The sequence below is a fragment of the Crocuta crocuta genome, unplaced genomic scaffold, assembly GCF_008692635.1.
Source record: "Crocuta crocuta isolate KB4526 unplaced genomic scaffold, BGI_CrCroc_1.0 scaffold118, whole genome shotgun sequence".
NCBI lineage: Eukaryota > Metazoa > Chordata > Mammalia > Carnivora > Hyaenidae > Crocuta > Crocuta crocuta.
This window is the reverse complement of record NW_027551558.1, coordinates 10,354,928-10,382,594: the sequence shown is the minus strand read 5'-3', so window position 1 is coordinate 10,382,594 and position 27,667 is coordinate 10,354,928. Positions and strand designations below refer to the sequence as shown.

General features: G+C 48.0%; 1 protein-coding gene across 1 annotated transcript; it reads right to left on the bottom strand.

Annotated features, from left to right (window-relative positions):
• Positions 1 to 10,115: 10,115 nt before the first annotated feature.
• On the bottom strand, positions 10,116 to 27,631 carry ABCG8 (ATP binding cassette subfamily G member 8). The gene is made up of 13 exons (XM_077749195.1): positions 27,569 to 27,631; positions 22,275 to 22,376; positions 20,997 to 21,147; positions 18,630 to 18,868; positions 17,957 to 18,089; positions 17,590 to 17,859; positions 15,144 to 15,306; positions 14,970 to 15,053; positions 13,634 to 13,833; positions 13,114 to 13,190; positions 11,891 to 12,158; positions 10,803 to 10,930; positions 10,116 to 10,717 (listed from the first exon to the last, which is right to left on the bottom strand). The coding sequence occupies exons 1-13, from the start codon at positions 27,629 to 27,631 to the stop codon at positions 10,580 to 10,582; spliced, it is 2,016 nt and encodes a 671-aa protein (XP_077605321.1). The 3' UTR covers positions 10,116 to 10,579.
• Positions 27,632 to 27,667: the final 36 nt, after the last annotated feature.

Here is a 27,667-nt window from a genome sequence, read left to right as displayed (position 1 = left end):
TCTTTGTGTTTTTTTTTTATTCATAATGTATATGTTCAACACCTTACTGACAACAGTGGTGTGCACTTAGTCACTAGACTTTCTTGGGGGGTTTGCCTACAACATAAATCTACGGCATTTTCTTCATGGTGTCTGATGTTTGAAGCCATACGTTTTCAGGTTTCTTCTCTCAAAGACTCTTGATGTCCCCCCTGTTCTATTTTGTTCATTATTTTCATAAAATGTTATTCTCTTATTTAAGGCTTGCTTGTTAATATTGTTTTATCTGAAACTTCTGGAGCTAGACGAAATGATGCTCAGTGAGCCTTTGAAGGCTTTACTTATTCTACGATAGGAAATTGTCTTCATGTGTGAAACCCTGCGTGATTTCCCAGTTTTGTAAACCGTTGGCCCTAGCAGCCATGTTCTAAGTCCTTGACCACTCGTTTGCTGGTGAAAAGCAGAAACTTAGACTGTCGCTTGCCCTCGGTTGGGGTGCTCTTTGCCAACACCGGGGCACTCCCCACTCTGCTCTCCCTTCTACCACGGAGAGTTCCGAGGGCCTCTGTTCACAGACGCGTCTGAGTCCTGGCCGCAGCTTTAGTCATGAAGCCGAGCAGCGCGTTTCCTCTTGTCTTGGCTTCAGGTGTTTGTTGGCATAACATCCCATGCCAGGCGTGTTACTTCATACTCATTCTATGAATGTGTGATTTTATATAGGAAGGAAATCGTGGTTTGCATTCAGTTTAGTCAAAGTTGTCCCCAAATTGGTTAGTAATTACTGTAAAAGAATCCAGTCTGTGTCGTGAAACAGTGTACTGTTACGGAAATATCTTGATATGTAACAGTGACCTATTTGGGGATTAGGTAATTACCAAGAAAGCTGAAAATGTTTTATTGGAGGTTTATCCTCGTTTTCGTGTATTCCTTCTCCCATTTGAAATCAGTGGTTCTCGCTATTTACACAAGGGGAGACCTTGCCTTGCAGGAAGTAAGCTGGCCTCATGCTGGTTGTGCTGCTAACCAGAGTCTTAATTGAACCAGATATCCTTCATCGAGAGCCTGCAAGTAGCTTCAAAGAGGAGGCTGATGGAGGGAAGCCAAGAAGTAAATGTCATCTGGCATTGTTTCCTTTGTTTTGTGGAGTTAGACCTAAAGCATCAGAGGCCGCAGCCAGTGCCAAGTGCCAGCCTTGAGGACTTAATGAAGCTCTCCTTTGTTTGCTCCAGGGACGGGACCTATGCCCATTGTGGTTTTGATATTGTCTGATTTGCCATGATCCTCACTCCAACAGTGATTCCAGTGAAGCAGGCCTGGTTTTTTCGCAGTTATGCTAACTGTAAGTTAGTTGAGCAACATTTTATTGATCTCCCTTGAACTAGGTCTCTCAGATGAGGCACAACCTTGGGGCTTACCCTGGACTTAACGGTTGCCTGGGCCGGAGACTGAGTACAGAGTATAATCTTACTTGTATAAGTGACTCTAAGTCCCCCTTGTATATGGACTCTGATAAAATGCAGGGTAGTGCAGAGGAAATAGGTACAAATCCCTTATCTGGCATTCTAAGCAGCACTATTATGGCTTCCTCCTCGAATTTAAATATTTAAAATATAATTGTATAGTCTTGGTGGGCTAATAAATGCTTTGTAAATGTCTAATTGCAAAATTGAAACAAATACAGAGCAAACAATTCTAGAACTCAGTAATATGTTTTAGAGTAAAATTACAAGCAAACAGCCTAAAAAGTAAACATCATTGTAAACTTTTGGAAAGTATAGTGTTTTATATGTAATTATATGTTCATGTCATGTATTTGAACCTAGTATAAGCTTAATGTGAAATGCATTGAATAAATTGTACCCCCAAAACCTGTGAGCTTCTTCATTTTTAATTTTATTAAATTTTTGCATAACCAACTTTAGTCACTTCAAGATCTTTGGTCTTAAATTTTTTTAAAAAAATTTTATGTTTGGGGCACCTGGGTGGCTCAGTCGGTTAAGCATCCAACTTCGGCTCAGGTCATGATCTCAAGGTTGGTGGGANCCCAACGTGGGGCCTGAACTCATGAGCTGTGAGACCATGACCTGAGCCAAAGCTGGACATTTAACAGACTGAGCCAGACTGAACCCAGGCGCCCCATAGTCAAAATTTTAAAAACTGTGTGGTACTGGGGAGCAACATGCAGAAGAATGAACCTGGACCACTTCCTTACACCATACACAGAGATAAACTCAAAGCGGATGAAAGACCTAAATGAAGACAGGAAGCCATCAAAATTCTCGAGGAGAAAGCAGGCAAGCACCTCTTGGACCTTGGCCACAGCAACTTCTTAACACATCTGCAAAGGCAAGGGAAACCAAAGCAAAAGTGAACTCTTGGGNAGCTGTGAGACCATGACCTGAGCCAAAGCTGGACATTTAACAGACTGAGCCAGACTGAACCCAGGCGCCCCATAGTCAAAATTTTAAAAACTGTGTGGTACTGGGGAGCAACATGCAGAAGAATGAACCTGGACCACTTCCTTACACCATACACAGAGATAAACTCAAAGCGGATGAAAGACCTAAATGAAGACAGGAAGCCATCAAAATTCTCGAGGAGAAAGCAGGCAAGCACCTCTTGGACCTTGGCCACAGCAACTTCTTAACACATCTGCAAAGGCAAGGGAAACCAAAGCAAAAGTGAACTCTTGGGACCTCATCAAAATAAAAAGCTGCACAGTGAAGGAAATTTAATCAGCAAAACTAAAAGGCAACCAACAGAATGGGAGAAGATATTTGCAAATGACATATCAAATAAAGGGTTGGTATCCAAAATCTTTAAAGAACTTAATCAAACTCAACATCCAAAAAACAGTCCAGTGAAGAAATGGACAAAAGACATGAACACTTCTCTAAAGAAGACATCCAGGTGGCCAACAGACACATGAAATGCTGCTCAACATCACTCATCGTCAGGGAAGTACAAATCAAAACCATAATGAGATACCACCTCACAGCCGTTAACTAATGTTAACTCCGGCAACAACATGTTGGTGAGGATGCGGAGAAAGAGGATCTCTTTCGTACTGGTGGTGGGAATGCAGACGTGCCGCCACTCTGGAAAACAGTATGGAGTCTCCTCAAAAAGTTAAAAATTGAACCACCCTATAGCCCAGCAATTGTACTACTAGGTATCTATCCAAGGGATACAGGTGTGCTGTTTCAAAGGGGCACATGCACCCCAATGTTTATAGCAGCACTATCAACAACAGCCAAAGTATGGAAAGAACCCAAATGTCCATCGATGGATGAATGGATAAAGAAGATGTGGGCTAGATAGATAGATCTATACACACATACAGTGGAGTATTACCAATGAAAAAGAACGAAATCTTGCCATTTGCAACTGTGTGGATGGAACTAGAGGGTAAGTGAAATTAGAAAGACAAATACATGACTTCACTCATGACTTTAAGGAGATCCAAAACAGATGAACATAAAGAAAGGGAAGCAAAAATATAAAACAGGGAGGGGGACAAAAACATAAGAGACTCTTAATTATGGGAAACAAACGGTTGCTGGAAGGGTTGTGGGAGGGGGAATGGGCTAAATGGGTAAGGGACATTAAGGAATCTACTCTTGAAATCATTGTTGCACTGTATGCTAACTAGCTTGGATGTAAATTTTTTAAAGACAAAAATTTTTAAAGAATTGTGTGGTGGCCTCTGTTGCGGCCAGAATTTCTTTCTTAAATGGTGTACAGCTTGTTTGTGAAGAACCAACGAAATCCTAGCTTCTCTGTTGTAAGGACGAGCAGATCGTTATATTGAGATCTCTGAGGTACAAAGTTGGCAAGAATTAGAGTTGGATATATGGTAAGTGGACACTGAAAATGAAGGTCTCAGAAGCAGCATTCCATGCTGTGTAGGTGACTGGGATCGCCACATGGATCGGTCCCAGGCACACTTTCCCCCTCCCTGCCTTACCTTCCAGTTGCGGGTGCGGTCAGGGTCTCCTCTCTGCAGCTTCTTGTCCTTCTCCCCGCCCAGCATGTTAGCTATCTCTCCAGGGCTCCTTTAAGCCACTTAAAAGAGCGGGTTATCGCGCCGCTTGTGAATTCCCTGAGGCCCAGGGCTCTGGGTCATGTCTGTACCCACAACCTGGCCGCAGGTCCCCGGGGTACCGATGTCAGGGTCATGTGTTCTGCAGGGCTAACCATGGGCACCTGCTCCCGTGCATCGGACGCCCCTCTTCCCTGACATTCACAGTGAGAAAATTGGGGCTTACAGAAGTCAGTGTACCCAGTCTCAGTGCTGTATGACACGGCTGGGACTCTAACTTCCAAAAAAAACCAAGCAATCCAGTTAAACTTAAAATTCAGTTAAAAATCCAGCTAAAAGTCAAATGAGAAGCTCTAAACTGTTAGGATATTCTATTTTTTTAAAAGCAAGCTTCCATATTAACACTAGTGTTCCCAATGTGGACAGCTTTACATTGTAAAGTGATTTTCTTCCATTTAGTTGAATACTCCGTTTCTGGCATAATCACCCGAGTTTGTGAATTCCAGTAAATTATTGAGCAAGCTTTATATTGCAAATTGTTCTTCCCCATACAATTTATTCCTCAAGTCTCCAACGTGTACTCTGCATATTTTTCTCGTGTTTGAGCACAATTTTCATTTAATATTTGTCTTTCTGACAAACCAATATTTGTAGAGTTGCTATAAAATGAAAGCAACATTCCTGAAGTATGGTCGAGCTAATAGCTGCAGGGGGTACAAAATCATGGTAATTTATCGCTTTGCTGTTTCCATTAGAAATGTATCCTGCTTTCAGACCTGTGGACTTTACAAAGCCCACATTATGCAGCCTTAGTACAAATAAAGGAAATGGCTGCATTTGCAAATTCAAAATAGGCACTTATCTTTTTCTTTTTTGCACAGAGAAAAGCAACATCATCATCAGGCAGAGCAAAAACATTTAACCGGCTTCATACCTAACCGTCCCTGCACATTAGTTTGGACAATGGCTGGCTGGCGGGATCTGTGCTTACAGAGATCTCTGGAAGTAGTATCTTCTCCAGCCCTGCCCCAGGCACGCATTTGCTGAAATTCTCTTCATTATTTACTTGCTGTTGTCGTTTCCTCCCCTAAACTGTGAGCTCTCCTGGTGCTTTGCAGAACCACCAGTTAAACCCTGGTCCTGACACCCAGTCAGCATCGTTGAATGACAGTGAACACAGAACCTGTCCTGCTTCCCAAGTCCTGTTGTGAGATGTGTGTGTGCCTTGCACGCATCGGCGGGTTTCCTCACACTGGTCTTCCCAGGAACTCCAAGATGCCACTAGGGAGCTCGGAGGTCGGATATTTGGGGCCGAGGCCCAACAAGTTCTTTAAAACCTGTGTGCCCAAATGAAAACACGCTCTCACCTCTACAGCCAGGAGGAGGAGGGCCCTCAGATGTGTGATTAAGCAGCTCAGTGTAAGAACGGAATCAACAAAAAGGGCTGTGGAGCTTTTCAGCAGTTTGGGGAAACAAGGAATCGCTCCAGTTTTACAAAACGGCAAGACTATCATACACACGATAAACAGCACTATTCTTACCTGGAAAACCGAGAAGTGTTTTCTGGTCTTTGAGTTGGTGTGTGCTAAAAAGTCAACCCGCTACTGAAAAATTACTGTTTTAATTGTTAGCTGCTAACCCCACATGGCTGCTGCTGTCGCCCAGTTGCCAGCAGAAAATGGGCCGTGCGCCACCTGCCTGCGCCTCCCCTGCCCTAGTGTCTTGGGCAGACACTGACAGGAACCAGGATGCCGCTCTCTATACTGGCCTTTTAAAGGAAGAACCAATCCTACTATCAAAAACAAGTGACGGGGGGTGGGGGGGCGCCTGGGTGGCTTAGTCGGTTAGGCGTCCGACTTTCGCTTAGGTCATGGTCTCATGGTTCGTGGGTTCGAGCCCCGCGTCGGGCTCTGTGCTGACTGCCAGCTCAGAGCCTGGAGCTTGTTTCAGAGTCTGTGTCTCCCTCTCTCTCTGACCCTCCCCTGCTCACGCTGTGTCTCTCTCTCTCTCCTAGAAATAAATAAAACATTAAAAAAAATTTAAAAAAAAAAAGTGACAGGGGGTCCTGGGTGGTTCAGAGGGTTAAGCATCTGACTTTGGCTCTGGTCAGGATCTCCTGGTTCATGAGTTCGAGCCCTGCGTTGGGCTCTGTGCTGACAGCTCGGAGCCTGCTTTGGATCTTATGTCTCCCATCTCTGCCCCTCCCCTCCCCCCCATCAAAAATAAACATAATTTTTTTTTTTAAAGTGATAACTTGAGATTTGAATAACCTAGTTTAGACTATGAACATAGGGACCTTTACTTTCAGGCATGAGCACTGGATGTATTTTCCAAAGAACAGGTCAGCCAGCAAGATGCTTTTGCTCTCGTCCTCTGGAGCCTGATGGGTGCTCCAGGCCTGTGGCTGGGCCGAGGGAAGCAGGAAGCGGAACGTGGCGGCTGTGCTACACCCCCTCTGTGAGTGATGTACTTGAGTCTCTGTTGAACCCCTATGCCTACAGGTCTGTCATTAGCACTTGCATTTGGTGTCCATTTAAATATGCCCACTGCTAGCTGTTTAATCTGCAATCAAAACAAGAAGACAAGTGGGAGGGGAAAAAACCCCACAGCAAATACTAGATCTCCATGAACCTGACCTGGGAGATTAGCTTGACCGAAGGAGGAAGATTAGGTCTTAAGTCATTTTTAAAGGAACAAGAGCAGGAAAATAAAAATCACATCAGGAAATATTTGAGTCAATGTAGGTAATTACTTTCTGCTTAACTAAAATTTCCTTGTCAATAGCATAATTTGAAATTGGAGGGCTTAAAATACAAATTTCAAAACCTCTGCCTTGTGATCAAGAGTGTGCAAAGTTTACAGCTTCGGGCAAAATCCGGTGCACTGCCAGCTTTTGTACCTAATGTTTCACTGGGACACAGCTGCACCACCCATGCTTCAGAATTGTCTGCAGTGGCTGTCACGCTGCAACAGAGTTGGGTAGTCACAACAGATACTCTGGCCCTCAAAGCCTTAAATAGTGTCTGACCCTTAACTGGAACAGTTTGCACCCACCCCCTGCTTTTGATAATTACTCACAAGCCAACCTTTCTCCCTTTCAGTACAGGGAAGGGCTGGGTGGACAGGCTGCATGTCCCAGGGAGCAGTTTCTTTGGGTTAGTTTAAAAAAAACAGACCCGTGAAATCAGAATCTCTGGGAGGGGGGTCCATAGTGGTATTAAAGCTCCAGGGTGGAGAACTAGGATGCTCTAGCACACACACACACACACACAAAAGTGCTGGAGTTTCTCGTTTCTCCAATTCTCCTGCCTCAGCGCTTTGCCCCGTTTTCCCGACAGCCCTGTGTACCAGAGTTCACTGAGCCATTAAAGTCCCTTGTAGACTGAGTGGCCATGACTCAGACGATGTACCCCACTGGCTGTCAGCCCTCACTGCACATTGGAATCACTGGAGAGGGAGCTCATGAAAAAGCCCAATGTCCTCTTCCTCCTCCATTCTGGCCTAAAGCCATTAGGTGACCACGTGTGGGTGTGGGATGGAGAGTCGGGGTAGGCTGCAGTAGGGTGAGGACAGCATCTGTGCAGACTGGGGACAGCTTGATCATGGGAGATACACCCCCAGCAGGGTGAGTAGGGGATAGATGGGAGATTGGTTATGTATAGGGGATTAACCAAATGAGTGAAAATATAAAGGGCAGTGGAAGCCAGGTTTGTCACAATTGGAAAAAGGAGTTACAGGGGCCCCTGGGTGGCTCAGCTGGTTAAGTGTCCGACTTCAGCTCAGGTCATGGTCTCAGGATTCATGAGTTTGGGCCCCACGTTGGGTTCTGTGCTGACAGAATGGAGCCTGGAGCCTGCTTCAGATTCTGTCTCTCTCTCTCTCTCTACCCCTCCATCGCTTGTGTTTTCTCTCTCTCAAAAATAAATAAAACAGGGTTGCCTGGGTGGCTCAGTCTGTTAAGCATCTGTCTTCAGCTCAGGTCATGATCTCACGGTTCGTGGGTTCAAGCCCTGCTTGGGCTCTGTGCTGACAGCTCAGAGCCTGGAGCCTGCTTCAGATTCTCTGTCTCCCTCTCTCTCTCTCAGAAATAAATAAAACATTAAAAAAAGTAAAAAAAATAAAACATATAAATATAGAAAGGGAGAAAATTAGAATCAACTCTATGGTGTGCTGCTTTTTGGGAATTGGATGTATTAATGGGAACTCACATGTACAGGTAGATTGTGTGTGTGTGAACATACACATATATACAGACCTGGGTACATATATCCACATGTATGCACTCCCTGCTTTGCCTTCTGAGAGGGTCTGGGAGCAGTGATGCTCCAATAGCAATGGGCTTGCTTATCGCTCAGATCTGTACTTCTAAATGCCATTTTCCACTAAAAGGAACAAAGATTTTTTAGAGAAATGTCTGCTTTTCTAAGTACTGGGACCAAGGACTAGGGGTAGAAAAAAAACACAATAAGCCTGAAACACTTCTTTGTGAAAGAAAATGTTCACACGATGATGGGCACATGTCAAAAAGATGCAGAAACCAGCCAAAACAGGGACAATTTGAGCATGAAAATTAATCATGATACTAAGGGATTATAACACATAGAATAAAACAGGAAACTACAGGTTTCTATTGCTATAAACTGAAAACTGGGCAACAGGTAGCTTACATACTTATAAAGCACCTACCTATAAAATGTGCACTTAACAAAGGAGGGACTTGGCTGTGAAGAAGGCTGGCAGACACCCCTTGATTGAGTGATCCAAGTGGACATCTTCGGTTCGGGACAAACTGAAATCCTCACCACCAATAGGACGCAGTGAGAAGGGTGCATCTTTGCTCCTCTAACATCCCTGCCAGAGGAGGTGCCTGTGATGTCCCATTAAACTCATGACCTGAATTCTGTCATGAAAATGTATCAGACTCAAGTTGAGAGCTATTTCGCAAAATCTTCAAGTGTCAAGGTCACACAAGTCAAGGGGAAGTTGAGGACTATTCTAAACTAAAGGAGACCAAAAAGAGTGGATGACTGGACCCAGNAAATCTTCAAGTGTCAAGGTCACACAAGTCAAGGGGAAGTTGAGGACTATTCTAAAGGAGACCAAAAAGAGTGGATGACTGGACCCACTGCTTGATTCTGATCTCGATCCTTTTGCCGTGAAGGGCCTTGTCAGGACAGTGAGTGAGTCTTGAATGGGGTCTGCCCATTGGATGGTGGCAAGGTAACTCATAACGTGGCATGCTCTACTGTGGCAGTGCAAGTGCCTGGAGTTTCACGGCTGTACTGTGAATGGGCAGTGTGCTAGAGCACTGCTTCTCAGACTCGGGTACATAAACCACTGGGGATGGATCTTCTTAAAATGTGGATTTGGATTCAGTATGTCCGGGTAGAGCATGAGCTTCTGCCTGTCGAGGCAGCTCCAAGGTTAAAGCCCATGCTGCCTGTCCAGCGCAGTAGTAGTAAGGGTCCAGGGAACCTGGGGTGAACATTTACTATTTGCCTCCCACTCACCTTCCTCCCTTCTTTGGTCCCAGACTCCGGTGTTTCCTTTGGGAACAAGCTGCTCCCCTTGGTGTACCTGTTTTGGATCAGACGGTCCTCAGTGCTCAGGCAATGAAGACATAACCTGGGCTGGATCTATCCCATACCGTGGCCACTGTGAAAGGTTCGACACTGGTCCCCAGACCCAGCCAGGGCCAGTGTGATGCAACTCTGAGGCCTGGCTGAGCTGACACAGCCTCTACAAGCATCTTCATATCTAGAGCCTTCCTAGAATTCCAAGCCTTACAGTGGCTCAGGACTTGCCTTTTGCCCCCCAACTCCTAAGGCCTCCAAGCCTTTGGAACCCCCACATTGGGCTCTACCACATAGGAGCCATGTGACCTTACTCAGCAAGCTGAATTTTTACCTCAGTTTCTTCATCTATAAAATGAGATACCACCCCTCAAAAGGTTGTTTGGGAATTATATGATACCCATCCACGTAAGTGTTTTGAGTTGTTCTGGTATAGAGTAGGTGTTCAATAAATCTTTAGTTGTTCAGTCTGGCTTTTGGAGCCTGTGATCGCACACAAAAAGAATGACATCTCACTGGTATGTTGTAGGTCATTTTCTGTATTGAGAGTGACTTAACAGAGTTTGGGGATCCTGGAAGATGAGGCCAAACGTTTCGCTGACATCGTTACCGGTTCCTCTGGATCCTACCAGTTTTTGCACAGCCTACTCAATTCATTCCCAACTTGCTCCCATCCCGCACTGAGTTGCCTATATAAATACATATGAAAAGAAAATAAATTAGCAGCATTGTAGGTGTCCCCAAGTACATTTTTTCCCCCCAGAAATTACAAGCTCTGGCCAGTGATCAGAAATCCCTTTCCACTGTCTTTATTCTACTGCCATCGTGTGGCCAGACAGTGCCACTGCAGCACTGAGGGCCGTTGTAGGTGAGCTCCCTGTGTCGTCCTCCTGGTGCCTGGGATCGGGCTCCTTGGTAGGAAGGAAAGGAGTGCAGTTGAAGGGTCTTCTCGAGTCCCCACAGCAAGCAGCAGTCTGGGCATGAATCACCAGTCTTGACTGGACTTCTGTTTGATGAACCTTAGGGCCACGTAGTACAGGATCAGAAAGCCACCACAGATGCCAAGAAGGATGAAGTAGATGGCATAGAGCGGGTACGAGTTCAGGCCCATGGAGCTGAGGATCTGGGGACACAGACATCAGTGAACCCACCGAGCAGACGTTCAGATGACTGTTATCTATTTAGAGTCAAAGGCCTCAGCTACTTACTACGTCTCCCTGGATAGGGATGGTGAGGTTGCCGACGGCCATGTGGTAAGTGTGCCCTTTAAACTGAATCTGCATCAGCCCTTCAAAACACCAGCGGAGGAAGGAGACTTTGGAAATCCAGGCGGGCACTGAAGATGGTGAGAGCCACGTTATTCACACAGGTTAACCACCTGCTCCCTGGGAAGCACTCCAAGAGACAGGGCCCTGGTGGCTCTTACCCAAGGGCAGCAGAGTCTCTGAGGCAGCAAGAGGGCAGGGAGAGGGTGAAAGGGCCAGAGGGGCAGCTTGGGACATGGGTTGGGGCAGAAGGGCCAAGTGGGTATGGGGGTCACCATGTTTGATCGGTAACAATTTGAGAGTAATTTATTACGTGTCCCAGCATGTTTTCAGCTCCACGCAGGTACCGCTGAGATTTCGGGAGTCTGTGCCCTGACCCAACGTGGTATCACAGTGCTAGGAGCAGGAGGAGGGAACAAGCTTGGCCAGGCTGGTCAGCAAAGGCCTGGCAGAAGACAGCAGCCGTGCAAATGGGGGGAACGGTGCCCTACAGAGCAGAGCCGCACAGGCTCAGCTGTGAGTGTACTGAGTGTGCTGGGGACTTCGGAAGAGCTACGTGGAGGCAGCGGAGAGTCAGCAGCCCCAACGAGAGGACTCGAGCAAAGCAGCAACACGGATTTGCACTTTACAAAGCGCCCTTTCCATGGGCAAGGATCGAGAGGGATGTGGAAGGATCAGGGTCACAGAGACTAGTGCTGTGCTCTGACACCAGAAGGTAAGGCCAGAGCTGGGGGAGATCAGGCGAGGTGACATCTGAGAAAGATGTGGGAGGCAGAATTGACCTGGTTAACTGGTGAATGTGGAGAGTGAGAGTCAAGGGTGACTTCCAGGTGTCAGCTGGGGGATATGAGAAGGTGCCACCTGCACCCTCTGATCGGAGACATTCCTTTGACATGCAGGACAGTTGGCAAGGACATCTGTTCCCAGAAAAACCAGGCTTTAAGTGGGTCTAAGTGATGAGTCCTCATCCCCAAGTGAAGGCAGGCTTCATCCAGCCCCAGAAGGCCTCAAAAAGCTTGACCAGGCCTTACCTATCCACAGGTTGTCCAAGCTTATCATGAAGCCCCCGGTGAGGTAGAAGGAGTTGTAGAGAGCGTTGCCAAAGAAGGAGGATGTATGAAACGTGGGGAGCAGGGCAGCGGCACCCAGGGCCATGATCCTGCAGCAGAAGACCACCAGCCACACCAGCAGGAAGTGCAGCAGAAAGGGTTCCAGGCCCGGGCGCAGGTTAGCCAGCCAGTAGATGGGCATCCCATAGATTACGATGTAGACACAGTGCTCCGGAAGCTCCCCTAAGATCTGCAAAGAATAGCCCTTGCAAGGATGTGGACCTAATGCCTTCGTTGCCAATTTTTCTTTAAATGTTTAAAGCTACAGGGGCGCCTGGGTGGCTCAGTCGGTTGAGCGTCCGACTTCGGCTCAGGTCATGATCTCGCAGTTCGTGGGTTCGAGCCCCGCATCGGGCTCTGTGCTGATGGCTAGCTCAGAGCCTAGAGCCTGTTTCAGATTCTGTGCCTCCCTCTCTCTCTGATCCTCCCCTGCTCATGCTGTCTCTCTCTCTCTCTCAAAAATAAAAATATTTAAAAAAAATTAAAAAAAAGTAAATGTTTAAAGCTACAGTAACCCCCAATTGTGTCAGCCTTCCCTCCTGCTACTGGTCAGGCTGCAGCAGGAGGGCGATTGAGGGGGCGGGGGTGGGACCCTGGAGCGTGAGCTCACTGCTGGTTTCCCACTGTGGATGCCACGTGCTCCAGCTGGGACAGCTCAGAACAGTTTCCCCCAGGGAGGCAGTATGGCCCAGTGAAAACGGCAGTCATGTATCTGTTTTCCTGTTTCGAGTCCCCACCCTGCCTGCCCAGACCAAATAGCTGTGGGGCTTTGAAAGAGCCACATAACCTCGCTGAGCCTCCGCTTCCTGGAAATAAGTACAGTAACACCTGCTGACCTGCTTCTAGAGATATGGGGAGACTGGAGAGGTGAAGTATGCTGGATGTTCCCCATCTTTTCTTTTTCTCCCCCCCCGATTTCTGCTGACCAGGAAAGTGTCATTCCTGGTCCACAGTCCTGGTCTTCTGTTAAATGTTTAAAAAATATCAAGTCCTGTAACACCATAGGGAATGTGACAGCAGCAACTATAGATGATGCACGGACCCCTGGTTCAGCAAAATACTTCTCTGGAGCTTCTGTGCAATGCATTGCAGCTCTCTGTCCCTGCCCCCCACCTGGTAATGTGCTCTCAGCCCTGACCAGTCACCTTGGTAAAGAAATATGGACCAACGGTGTAAAGCCCATCTTCTAGTTCATAGTAAAGCATTGCCCTCTCTGAGTGACCTAAAAAGGGGGACAAAAGGAGAATGAAAAAGTGACATTAATGTTCAGTGTTTCTGTTTTTGAGTCTCTTTTAGTACAATTGTAAATATTCCTATTGCCTAAATGTCTCCTACTTTTAAAAAGCAGGCAGAGTTAAACTGCCCTAATTTAGGTGTTTGTAATTCTGTGACTCGCACACTGCTGTCAAATATAAATCCTGCTATTACAGGAATGCCTGAGACTGCTCAGCAGTCTGTGTTCATTTGCATACTAATATTAATGTGCGAACTTTAAAAACCATCATCACCTTTTATTTCACAATCATGGTGAGAACAGGCAGCAAACCCATTCTCCCCAGGAGTTTGCAGGAACACAGGTCGGCCTTGGACCAGCTCAGAGGGGTGACCAACACCATGTCCTCTGGCTGTTACAGGTGCGGGTCACAGAGAGCAAGCCACACTCACATTTGGCAATGACATCCAGGATCACGTTGAAAGGGATGAGAGCTCCAATCATGAACAAGAGGGCAGCTGTGTCCATGAGGGAGAGCTTGATGGCCCCATGGCCATAATAGAGGAACCCAATGACCAGGGACATCAGGCAGGCCTCTGCTGCATGGATGAGGAGAGTTGGCAGGTCTCGGAAATCATTGAAAATCTGACGACTTAAAAAACAGAAGAGGTGCCAAGGGAATAACATACATTAGCCCTGTGACATTGGCCATGTCCTTCCATCTCTGCTTTACTCACTTGTAAAATGGGAATAGCGCCACCCCCCTCACAACGATTGTGGGGCTCACGTGGGATCGTTGATGAAAACATGTGTCTCACCGTATGTACACAATGAACAACTGTTACTTTACTGTCAGTGTATGAGCCATGCAATTTTACTTAAAGACGTTATCTTAAGGAAATACCCAACCAAGTGTGTAAAGATGTTTGTACAAGAATATTTGTTGCAGTGTTACTTGTCATAGCAGAAGCCTGAAAAAACCTGACCGTCGATATATACTTAGCAGGAAAGTGAATTATGGCTAGATTGGAATGCCGAGGAAGACCTAACCGGATGAGAGGTACAGGCCTACTCTAGGTGCAATCAAAAACAAAACAAAACAAAACAAAACAAAACAAAACAAAAAAGGTTACAGAACCATATGCAGAGTATAATCCTGTTTATGTATTAAAATGGTTGTGTGTACGGAAATCTCACTCGCCAGACACTTGGGTCTGGTTTACTCTGAGGGCTGGCCTGACAGATCACCTTCCCTTTCCACAGAGGTTCTCTTGAATTGTCTGAATTTTTCATTATGATCCTATGCAATTTCTATAATCATCCAGGCAGTAAGAACATTTTGATTTTGTTTAAAGAATAAAAGTAACAGGACTGGTCTGTATGATACAGAGAGAGCTAGTGATAGTCTTGGGGATACTGGTTTTTAAAAATTTTACCTCTTGCTTTCTCTTTCTTTTTTTTTTTTTTTTTAATGTTTTATTTATTTCTAGGAGAGAGAGAGAGAGAGACAGCGTGAGCAGGGGAAGGTCAGAGAGAGAGGGAGACACAGACTCTGAAATAGGCTCCAGGCTCCGAGCTGGCAGTCAGCACAGAGCCCGACGCGGGGCTCGAACCCACGAACCACGAGATCATGACCTAAGCGAAAGTCAGACGCTTAACCGACTAAGCCACCCAGGCGCCCCTCTTGCTTTCTCTTTCAAATTCACTTTAGATAAAGAGCTTAATCTGACACAATAAAGACATCTGGGGTAGGGCTGGTGGTGGTGGGATGAAATGGCAGATAATTACCGGATTAGCACAGTAAACTGCTGCACAGGGCCGGGCAGCTCAGTGGAAGTCAGGGGCTGGTCAGTGTCCTGGGGGAGGGCCCGGCTGTGAAGAGACAGAGGGTGTCATGGGAGGTGGGGGGCAGCTGCCTTCAGCAAGGAGCTCCCCACCCAGAGCCGCCCTGGCCGGCCTTACCTCTCCAGGCAAGTGCCCTCACCCAGCGCTCTCGACTCCGTTCTCCACAGAAAGTCATCCAAACCATGAACTTTTTCTCTGAACAAGGCTGCAAGGGACCGGGCCTTCTCCCTGGTGGCCATTTCCTGTTCTCTGCTTCGCCTGTCGATGCTAGTCAAGTCCACTGTAAGTAGAGGATGCGGGGCCATGTGTGGCGAGGTCTCGGCACCTGCCCACAAATGAGGAGCTCACTGCAAGGTAAGCTCACAATACTGTCAGTCCTTGGGGATTCTGGGACGTGCTCCCCACCGTCCGAGAGTGGACCATGAAGTGATGGGCAGAGCAGAGAGAGGCAGAAAGATACCCAGGACTGGCCTCCCCCCTGCTGGGCCTGGCCACACCCACTTCAGGGGAAAGCCTGCTTCAGAGAAAAGGCAACAGCAGAGGCCCTGTGGGCCATGGCCTCCATCCCAACACCCAGGCTCATTATGAGGACATCCCTAGGACAGGACAGGGTGCACTGGACCTTTGGAGCCAAAGGTCATGGCACAGTTATGCCTTGGCTCCAACTCGAGCCATTAAAGAAGCTTGTGACAAAGACTCAGCCTCCCAGGTGTGCCTACCCCTGGGGAGAAGGCAGGCTGGTCATAGGACAGCTGGGCATTCTGGGCACCTGGAAATTCTAGTCCTCACTAGGCAGATCAGTAATGTGGCTCCCCAAGCAACCTGTCTAAAAGGGGAGAATGTTTTGGCTGGAGACTGCCAATGTCTGGCCAACTCTAAGTAGAGCTGTCACTGCCCTCCAGGGGAGGAAGCTGGCATGACCAGCTGGAGGAACCAGGCTGCTCTGCACGCACCTCTATGTTACTTGTGGGGGGCACTGGGTGGTCCCAGCCACAGCTCTACTCTCATGGGGCTCCTGCAGTGTCAGAAAGGCACACCCACCCAGTCATAGCCAGGACCCTCCTGAGCCCAGCCTCACTGCAGGCTGGAGGGGGGCTCACCCCCCTCCAGTTCTCCTCTTAACCTCTGTCTCTTCCTTCCTAACATTCTCATGACATGTCTTACGGCAGGATAATGTCTAGGAGGGGTCTTGTGAGTGCAACCCATCTTCTCGGTGTGCAGGGCTGTAGCCCAGAACACCAGATTCTCTGGGTACTGCTGGGCCCGGTCCCCCAGATTGGTAGGTGGTAGGCAAGAGCCCCCCCACCAGAAATGATCAACATAAAATAAAGAAAAACTTTTGTTCAGCTCTGTTGCAGGCATTTGACTTCTAGTAACCCCTCTCTGGAGTTACCGCATATGGCTGCCTGTGGCCAGGTTGACAGGTGCCCTCTGCCCCCTTTATCTGGGAATGGCTAGCCTGAGGATGATAGGCTGTCAGGAAGCCAAGCCAGCTCCTGAGCACTAGGAGGGAGGGTGATCTCTAGATAAGTTCGCCCAGTATGAGTGCACAGGGCAAGGGTTGGCGGACTGGAGAGAGTAGCCGGTCCCCCTGAGGTGGGGAAGAGCACTGGCTGCTGACAGGAGGATGTGGGCCCAGGGCGAGGAGTCAAGTCGGGGGCTGGACACGACACACTGGCTGGGAGGCCCAGTTCTGAGTCTTACAAGTTCATTGCAAGAGGTTTAACTCTTCAGACTTTCGCCTTCTCATCTGTATGGATGGAAATGGCCTTGGCCTGACAGGGCTGGGAGGGTCAAAGACACCCTCTGTGGCTTGGTGCCTTTGGGCCCAGTATCTGCCCTCAAGGACATGGTCCCTGTCGTCATGGTAATTGGTGAGGCTTTGCTACACTGGGCCATCTTGGGAGGAAGGCTGGGGCTCGAGGTGGCACATCGGACAAACCACAGCCACCATTTCCTCCGGCCCTGGTAAAGCTGTGCGGCCTGGCCAGCAGCCATGGCACTCCCCAGCATGCAGGATCCAGGCATCTGCTTTCAGGTCACACACCTGTAAAGACAACCGTCTCCCCAGGAATGAAGGAACGAGTTTATGCTTTCCCTGAGAGCTTTATGCTGAGAGCTCAGGACCCTAAGTAGGAAGGCCTTTCTGGTGCTGACAAAGCAATTTTCAGACCTAGTGATTCACGGACGAAGACCTCCAAAAGGCCCTGAACTCCCCGGGCCCTGGGGCCCCCTCCACCATGCAGTGCTTTCAAGCTCCCTGCCTCTGTGGGGGCACCAGCGTACGGCTTGAAGATTTCCTAGCGGCCTCCTGACCTTAGGTGTCCTACATTTCCCTAAAGAGTCTGAATANTGAACACAAGAGTGGTTATGTCAGAAGCCGGATTTTCTCAGGCCCTTGTTTCTAGCATTTGATACTTGGCAACATGACACATTCTCCAGCCCGCTGGGCCGCCCCGCTCCTAGATCCTGCTGCCCTGAAACCTCTGACACTTCCCCTCCTGAATCTCTCCAGCAGGCTCTGGCGGGGCTTGGGAGGTGGGGGCGCTGCTTGGCGGCTCACCGTAGAAGTCCGCAGGGTTGCTGTAGCGAGGGCAGGGGTGGCCGATGGCTGTGAAATACTCCACCATGTGCTGGGCCGCCCCCAAGTAGATGGTGGTGCCGGATGTCATCAGCAGGACCAAATCAAAAAGCCTGAAAATGTCCGACCGAGGCTGGTGCAGGGAGACGAGCACCAAGCGGTTGCCTTTCGCCAGGCGGTACAGGGTTTTCACCAGGTTGTGGGCCGTGAAGCTGTCCAGGCCGGAGGTGGGCTCATCCAGAATGAGGATTCCTTCCCAGGGGACAGAGGGGCCTAGTGAGCCGGCAGGGCTGCGGCTGGGCGGGAACCAAGGCACGCGGGCGCCGCCGCCCCCCCTCCGCAGCCTCACCTGGGTTCCACAGGAGCTGCACCGCGATGCTGACTCGGCGCCGCTCGCCCCCAGACACGCCCCGCACGTACACGTTGCCCACGCGCGTGTGGGCGCACTGGCGCAGGCGCAGCTCCGCGATCACGTCGTCCACCTGCGCGGGCGCACCGAGGTTTAGACGCGGCGCCGGCCGCCGCCCGCAGGGATCCGTGGGTGCTGTCCTGAGGTAGAAAGCGTCTGCCCACCCTTGCCACCCCTCCCAGCCCCCACCCCCCCTGGGTGGGTTTGCGCTCTAGCCTTCGCTGCCCCATGCAGTGTTGGTTCCCGCCTTCTTTCCGTGTATCCTGAGCGGCTCCCACGCGCCGAGGACGGCGCCATGTTGGGAACGTCGCGCCCTGGAGGCAGACAGCCGGGCGCGCTCTGCCCACACGGAGGACCGGAAAACAGGTAGACAGACACTCCTCACACATTTTGTGCTGTGCGGTGGAGGGAACCGGCCGGGGCCCAGGCGGCTTATAGAGGGATGGGGGGCTGAAAGGTGGACAGAGGGCGGCAGGGTAGCGATGGAAGGAAGGTGCGCTGGGCTCCTCAAAGTTGACCTGTGACTGGACCCTGAGGCAGGGGGGAGGGTCGGCAAGGGGAAGGATGTCATGGCTTCGTGGGGGAGGGGGGGTCACCGGGGGCGAGCAGTTACCCTTTTGTCACGCTGGGCCTGGGAGAAGGTTCTGGGCAGGCGTAGCTGGGCAACAAAAGCCAGGGTCTCGCGGACGGTTAGGTTGGGGAGCAGGTGGTCGTGCGGGCGCACATGGGCCACATACTTCCTCACCAGCTGGGGCGTGCTGGGCTGCCCGTTGATCCAGATTTGACCTGACTTAATTTTGCCGCCGTGGTCTCTCCCGGTGATCACGTCCAGCAGAGAGGCTCTCCCACAGCCTGCAAAGCCACCAGAGAAATCCTGAGAGCAGAGCTGTGGGGACCTACCCGGGAAGCCATGGCTGCCCACACCCCCTCAGCCACCCAGGACTGCTCTGTCCTTTTAGAAGTGACCGAGGCCCTAGGGAAAGTGGCAGGACTCTTGGACCTGGATGGGTCAGCCTCAGCACCTGGAGCTCCGGGGCTTTCACCTGCAGCCAACTTGAGCACCTTTGGGGAGCTGGAGGTCAATTAATGCTGGGGGTTCAAGCCACTCAACTCGTGAATCGAGGCTCTGAGATAGCAGGGGACTTTTGTCAGTATTCGCAGGGACAGTGGCATTCCCAATCCGAGTGGGATTTAGGAGAGGTGAGGGGGGCCTTTCCAGTGGAGACTGCCTACTGCAACGGGAGAGACCTTCTATGAACCAGGAGAGAGCACCAAAGGCATTCAGGAGCCTTATAAAATGGCTAGAATCCCCAGTTTAGTAAATTCATTCATTGGCAAACACTGCTGCGCTGCTCCTGATTCTATAGAAGCTGCCAAAATGCCTGGGGCTGTTTGGATTTAGTTTTTATAAATTTTGAACATTCATTCATTATTCTTTGTTAAGCCTCAGGAAGTGTAATTGATAAGTGTTTTTTTTTTTTAATGTTCATCTATTTATTTTGAGAGAGAAGGAGAGAGAACACAAGAGGAATAGTGAGAGAGGGGGAGAGAGAGAGAATCCCAAGCAGGCTCCACACTAGTGGTGCAGGGTCCAGTGTGGGGCTTGAACTCACAAACCGTGAGGTCATGACCTGAGCCAAAACCAAGAGCAGACGCTTAACCGACTGAGCCACTTAGGTGCCCATAATTGATAAGTCCTTCTAAGAAATCATTTAAATAATTTCAGCTGAGTAAACCTGAAGCTAAACAACCCTGAACCTAGAGTCAAGAGTCCTGGAGACTGCTCAGCCTCTCTGAACTTCACTTGCCTCAGGGATGCTAACAGCTGCAGGGTCATGTGTAGCAAGTATTCATTGTGGGGACTCTTAGGCTTTATGGAAGTGCCTTGGAAGGGCCCGTATAGCCACAGATTCTCAGTTCATGAAGAAAAAGCAAATATAACAGCAAAAGCCACCAGGAGTTACAGACAAAAACAGAATTGGCTTAGGAAGTGTGTTTTCTTTTTTAGATAAGAATTGCAGAGGGAGAGCCAAAAGTGGGCAGGACTTGACCTGTGGTGTTATTTCAGTTACAAAGTGCATTGATACACATTATCTTATTTGATCTTTGGTTAGACAGTAAACAGAATTTCCTTATCGGAAGACTAAAAATTTGGAGATGTTCAAAAGTTCAGTAATCTCTACTTCTGGAAATGATTAATTAAAAAGAATAAAGTGTTCTCTCTAGCACCGGTTAAGAGAGAAACACCTTGATCTGAGAATCAGAAGACCAAAGTTCTACTTCCAGCTCTGCATTGAATGTATTGCCTTATGTGAACCACTCACTTGCTGTGGACTTTAGTCTCCTCATCAGTTAAATGAAGATGTGCATATGTTAAGGGTGGGGGCAGGAGGACACTCTAGAAATATTGAGGACCAGATATCTTAAAAACCTTCCATTAAAGAAGCTTTCAACGGGTAGAGGAAGAAAGAATACAGTGGAGAGAGTGAACACCATTTTCCAAGTCCCCTTTCCGCTTCAGCATTGCATAATTTTAAGTTTGGCTTCCAGAAGTGACTCTGAGGCACTCCAAGATTCTGTATCTTTGCAGGTGGTTGAAGGCTTTACTGAGACTTGGAGAGGCTCTCAGAGAGGTGGGAGTTGCAGCAGGGGCTGTGCCTACCAGGTTGTGGGAGAAGAGTGACTGAATGCCCCTGGTGTGGAGGAGTCCCCCGGGAAGAACATTCCATTCTGAAGCTGCCTGAAGATCTTAGAAAGGTTTTTGCTCTGGATGCAGCTTCAGGAGGCACACACATGATTTGTAATGATGGCAACAATCCGACAGCTAGTAAATGGAGGAACTTGAACTGGGATTTGAACCCAGGTCCAAATGACCTAGAACCTGTGCTCTCACCCACTTTGCTGTGGTATTCTAGTCAGCACAGAGTTCTGTGAGAAGCATCCATCTGTCTGAGGGACCATTTCGCATTCCAGCGCATACCTGAGCTCCCTATGATGGCCAGCATGTGTCCACTCCTCACTTTGAAGCTCAGATTTTGGATGCCCAGCTCACAAGAATCCTTGTGAGATGCCCAAGGCATCTTGAACTGAGCCAGCTTCTCAAACCAGGGCACCTGGGAGTCCATGTCCACCTGTGGGGAGATATTGCAAGGTTCTTCAGAGAGCTGAATAGAGGGTTTCAGCAACTTCCGTTCAACTCTGTGTAGGAGACATCCTCCTGCCACTGCACAACAAGCCTGAGGGGCCCCCACCTAGGTCCTATCAGACGTGGTGGACCCTACCGTGTTGAGAACATGCAGCTGCCATTTCCAAGTCTGAAGTTAAGACATGGGAAGCATGTACAATAGCAGAACGGAAATGAAAATACAGTATAAAGCAAAACAGTGTCTTCATTTCTTCGGTTAATAATAATTTACTAATGATTCGTTAAGTGTTTACTATGGGCAAGGCATTGTGTAAATCTCTTTCTATGTATTATCTCATTCAGTCCTCCTTACAAACTTATGACAAAGGTGTTTGTCATAATTCCTGTTTTACACGTGAGGCTCAGAGCAGTTACTTGTTCAAGGTCACAGAGCTAACAAGTGGCAGAACAGAAAATGGTTATGGTGTGGCTCATTAGCTTGTCCTAACTTACATTTACAGGAAGCCTCTGAAGTTTACCATCCTGCCTCCGGCATGTTCCATCTGGACTGCCAAGGGTCTGCCCCCAGGGAGGTCTGATAACAGGGGGGTCTTGAATCTGACCAAGGGGTCTCCAGGAGCCTCTGAAAGGCCAGCAGTCCTTGCACTTTGGATGTTTTATTAGCTCCAGGGACGGTGTACTTTGCAAGCAAACAAATAATAAAACACGAAGCTGGTGAAACCTGAAAATCTATAGTTTAGTGAATAGCGTCATGGCATTGTTAATTTCTTAGTTTTGATTGTTTTGCTCTGGATATGCAGGATGTTAACGTTAAGGGAAGTTGGAAAAGGGTACATGGAAACTCTGTACTATTTTTGTAACTTTCCCNCCCCCCCCCCCCCCAGTACAGGGTCACATAATTTCTTTGTTTTAACAGAGGTCTTGTTCTCTAATGCCTCTCAACTTGCAGCTACAGTGTGTATAGTTGAAGGAAGACTTGTGGTACTTTCACCCAACATGGATGTCCTTGTGGACAGAGGGCCCCCAGGGTGGGCTCACCCTTACCTTCCACTTGGGGAATCATTTGGCCTTCCCTGCCCACTCCTCCCACCTTGTCCTCAGGTATGCCTCTACCTGGTAGCTGAGATCATGGACCTCCAAGGTGTTGGACTGGCCATTGTAGGTGAAGTATAGACTGTTGTCACTTTCAGAGAAGAACAAGCTGTCCTGGAGGCCCTGCTGAGAAACATGACAGGTGAGGGGCTTCTTCTGAAGCCACTTAGGACTTAGGAGAAAACAGGGAGGAGACCTAAGAGGTGAAAGATAGCAGCAGCTAGTGTGGTTGAGATCCTGAATTGGTAAGAAGTGGGTTTGGGCAGGTAGAGCTCAAGGGCTCTGAGAAAATAGGAGCATCAGTGAGGGCAATCTTTTCTTCCCTACAGAGGGAGCTTTGAGGCTTCCCTCCAGCACAGCTCCTGGCTCCAGAGAGCCTCAATCTCAGATTGGTGGAGCCTAAACCCAGTCACCCTGTGGTGGATGAGACCCTGACTCTGGACTAGAGAGAGCTTTGTGAGCTGCTATGCTCTGGGGAAACCTGAGCAGGGGCTTGTCCTTAACTTTTCTCTTCCCTGCCTCTGGCTTACTATTTCCTGATGCCAAACAGACTTCCCATACCTGGTATGTGAGAGGGTACAGCTTTAAAAAAAACTAGTGCTCAATATTTAGAAGACACAATCTTTAGAAAAATTGCATTTTATTCTAATGAGTTTTGTACAACAAAGCCATTCAAGATGCTTTTGGAAGATTTCAGAGGAAGTCACCAGTCTTATGTCATTGTCATCATCAACATCTTGTTGCTGTTTGTTGGAGTGTTATTATATTTGTATATCAAGTAAATTGATGTTTCATGGTATTGCTGATACCTTTGAATGGGTTTAAGCTATCAGCATATCTAAATTCCTTCTATTTTATAAATTCAATCATTTAAATCATTGAGGCCCCCCAGAAGAAGAACCTGCCTACTAAGGTTTCCATTTTTATTTTATTATTATTCTTAATGTTTATTTTTGAGAGAGAGAGAGAGAGAGAGACAGAGCATGAGTGGGGGAGAGCAGAGAAGGAGAAAAACACAGAATCTGAAGCAGGCTCCAGGCTCTGAGCTGTCCACGTAGAGCCTGATGTGGGGTTCAAACTCACGAACCATGAGATTGTGACCTGAGCTGAAGTCAGACTCTTAACTGACTGAGCCACCCAGGCGCCCCTCAGGTTTCTGTTTTTAAATGCGTACAATTTTTCTGTCGTTTGTTAGTGCAGGAAAAAGTGTTTTTTTGTTTTTTTGTTTTTTAACAAGTTCCAGTTGACTCTCTGGCCTTTTCTCCTCAGAGCTGCCACTCACACACTGATGTGTTCAGTCAAGCAAGCAAGTATCCAGCACTTATTTGGAGCCCACATCATGCTATAGGTTTGGAATTTGGGATATGACAGTGAAAACGTTGGTCTCTGAGAAGCTTAAGTTTTTTTTATTGAGGTAAAATTGGTATATAACATGATAGTAGTGTCAGGTGCACAACACAACAATTCAAGATTTGTGTACACTGCAAAGTCACTACAATACATGTACTTACCATCTGTCATCATGCAGAAAAACTTAGATTTAAAGAAATTTTTGTAATGTTTGTTTATTTTTGAGAGGGAGACAAGAGACAGAATGTGATCAGGGGAGGGGCAGAAAGAGAAGGAGACCCAGAATCCAAAGCAGGCTTTGAGCTGTCAGCACAGAGCCCGACGCAGGACTCGAATCCACAAACCATGAGATCATGACCTGAGCCAAAGTTGGATGTCCAACCAACTCACCCAACAGAGTGAGCCACCTGGGCATCCTGAAGAAGCTTAGATTTTAATGACCAGGACAGGTGGTCAGGATGGAACAAGACAGGCCAGGTGTAGAGGCAGGCTGAACTCAAGCATCCATTCAGGGTATATTTATACTTTGTACACAATACCTACGTGTGCTTTGTGTGAAAATAAAATGACTTGCAATTATGTGAAAACAACATCTAAAAGTCTGTGTCAAACTTCCTGTAGTGGCAGAGGTCAGAGGCCCTTGGAAAGGACCATAGAAGTGGAAGGAGACCAATGTAGGTGATCATCTGTGGTAACAGCTATCAGTGAGTAGTCCCCAGAGTTGCAGGGCAGTATGAAAACAGCAGGCCATGGCTACTTATCTTGTCTAATGTTAGAACTATTGCCATAAAGATCCCAAATTATACAGAAAAACCTGGGAAAGATGAATACCTACTTTAGCAAAAGGGCTATCTCAGGAACAGAGAGGAATACAAGAGAGAAGGGTACAGGGAAGAACAAGGGGAGTAAACTTCACACCTCTTGGTAGTTAGCTGCAGCTACATAAGAATTAACTGTTCTTTGATCTGATCTGAACTATTTCAAAATTTGTTTTCCAAGTGAGAGAGCCTGTGAGTAGAACTTAGGAGTACTACTCTCACCTTGCCCCTCAAGTGCCAGTGCCTCCAAGGCAGGAGCTGGCCATGGAGATGGAGGAGGGGTGAAGGTCTCTGCCCTCAGAGATGGAAGAGGAGATCTCTCCTGGGGGAGATCAAGGGCCAGCTAAGAAAGGTGCTGAATTTCAGGCAGGTCAGCCCTGCACCTACCCTCACTCACCACCTCCTCCACTAGCACTCACACTGCTTAGGTTCTCCATTTAATTCTACTAAACCAGCAGAAATTCTAGCAATTACTGACAGACTCATTTAGGCTAACATAAGATGTTTATTTGGTTATAAAAAGTAAATCTCTGCAGGAGAGACATTGTCGATTGGTATAAAATATGACTTAGCTCAGAAATTGCTTCTGTGAACAAACATCTGACCAGGTTATATTTCAAGTGGAGGGGCAGCTAAGGAAGGGACATTGGAGGGGCACCTGGGTGGCTCAGTCGGTTGGGTGTCCAACTTCAGCTCAGGTCATGATCTCACAGTTCATGGGTTCGAGCCCTGCCTTGGGCTCTGTGCTGACAGCTAGCTCAGAGCGTGGAGCCTGCTTCGGATTCTGTGTCTCCCTCTCTCTCTGCCCTTGCCCACTTATGCTCTGTCTCTCTCTCTCTCTCTCAAAAATAAATAAACATTAAACTAAAAAGAAAAAGAGGGGACTGTGACTTCCTGGAGCTGCACAGGCAGCACAACTTTCAGCGGAAGAGAATTCACTTCTGGGTTGGAGACAGCATCTGTTCCATTTTGAAGTATTTCCTTGAATCCCAAGATGGATTTGTTAGGTTTTGTGGTTTTGACAAATTCTCTGTATTTTTCAAATACTTAAATATCTATTCAGCTGACATCTTAATCAGTATGACTGTCAGAATATCACTTGAATTTCTGACAGGTGACACCCAAAAAAGCAAAAGCAGGTTTATTTGTAGGTAACCTGTTCCACTCCTGCTGGGCTACATTGTAATTTCTCCTTATATTAACTTCTGATCAAATTCCTGAGTCAAAAGCATAGATTAGAAGGGAACTCAGGGAGCACAGAGCCCAAGTTCCTTATTCCAAGATGAGGAATTCGTGACCTTGAGTAGTAGTGATGTGCCAATGACTCAGTGCCTGTGCAGAAACATGCAGGGTTTGTTCTTGGCTTGACAGGATGAGCCCAGGCCTTTATTAAAATGCTCAGACCAGATCTTACACATCTTTGTCCTGAGGACTGAACCCCTCTAGTCCTCCTCTGGCCACACTCCTGCCCATTGATTAAGGAGTCTGTGGCCATGGGCACTTGCCACTCTAAGCACCCCAGGCCCCAGGGGCATTTGTCTGTGGACAGAGAATGGAATGTGGGTAGGCAGGATGGCATGACCACATAGGGGTATGTGAGTCACGTGTTGCCCTAGGGGTGGGCAGAGAAGGGGGACAGGCTGTAGCTTGGGCCAGAAGCTGGCTCCCCTGTCCCACATTCTAGCTGCTACTCCAAAAGGCCCTGGAATTCTAAATTTACATCTGGCCTTTTAAGGTTGTGAGGAAGGTATGTCAAAATAGGAAGATAGAGACTTGTAACAGTTTTTAGCTTGATTGAGAACTTTAAAATAATTAGACATAAGATATGTAGTCCTCATCCTTTTGTTCTAGATATTATAAATGTTAGGGGAAGATTATCACTTGGAACCTTGAGTAACAGAATTGGAGAAAAGGAAATTGGAAATGGCAGGCTTTCCTGAATATTGGATTTGGTCAGTTATTTGCATTCCATGCTGTGGTAGCTGATTTGCCAGACCTTTTAGGCAGAAAATGTCCTGAAAGCCATTACTGACTTTATATCCTATTCAGGCTGTGAGCACTACAGTCAGCTTCTAGGAGGCATTTCTTGACAGGAGCTGGCCATATTCCCAGATCAGAGCAGGCTATTAGTTGTGGTTGCAGAGCAGACTAGGAATGGGCTGGGTTGAAGTCACATCCTAGCAAGTGACAGTCACACCAAGTGGCCTGTGGCCTTCCCTGTTGAGTGTGGAGTCCTCAGACCTTTCTTGTCTTTGTCTCCCTCCTCCCCCACAGTAGGCAGAGATGGAAAGGTGGGCTGAGGTGAGGTGGGATGCTTCCTTTCTGTCTTCCACTTTAGCCTCCTGCTTCAGATCTCACCCACATCCTGATTTTAGTCAAAGGCCATTTCTCAATGTAACCTGTTAAGGGTGGAGAACTTGTACCCCAACTTCTTGGCCCCCTGGCTTACTGTCTGTCCCTTTCAGCTCTTTCTGGGGTATTTCATCTGCCTGTTGTAGCCATGTTGTGATAGTATTCCCATAAAAGTCACCTGTCATCTTACCTCATCAGTTTACTGCCTCTGAGACTCTGAGCCTGACAGACACACAGATGAAGAAAATACTGCGAGTCCCTGGTATGTGAACACATCTCTGTTTGGAGTCTCATTCAGAAAAAGCTGCATCAGCCCAAGTAACAAACAGGAACATCATTTCCCTATAGGAGTATGCCTTAGGGCAGGAAGTGACCTCAGAGCCCCCCACCCCTGACCCCTGAATCCCTTCCCCTCAGCCCTTTATTATTATTTTTTTAAATGTTTTATTTATTTCTGAGAGAGAGAGAAACAGCGTGAGCAGGGGAGGGTCAGAGAGAGAAGGAGACACAGAATCTGAAGCAGGCTCCAGACTGAACTAGCTGTCAGCACAGAGCCCGATGCGAGACTCAAACCCATGAGCTGTGAGATCATGACCTGAGCCGAAGTCAGACACTTAACCAGCTGAGCCACCCAGGCCCCCCTCCCCTCAGCCCTTTAAAGCCCAGGAAGTAGAGTCCTGCTGCCATGTTCTCCCTCTGCTTGTGGTCCGGGTAGTGAGTTAAGTTCCTGAGAGAGGAAAGAAAGGTCTGATTTGCCCCCACCCCTCATGACTGAGGTGACTGCCCATCACTCACGGAGGCATCCTGGGGAGCAGTCCTGTTCCACAGCCCTCTGTCTTCTGGGGCCACCTCAGCCATGGGGCCCAGCAGTGTCTATGCCACTTTGCTGAAGCT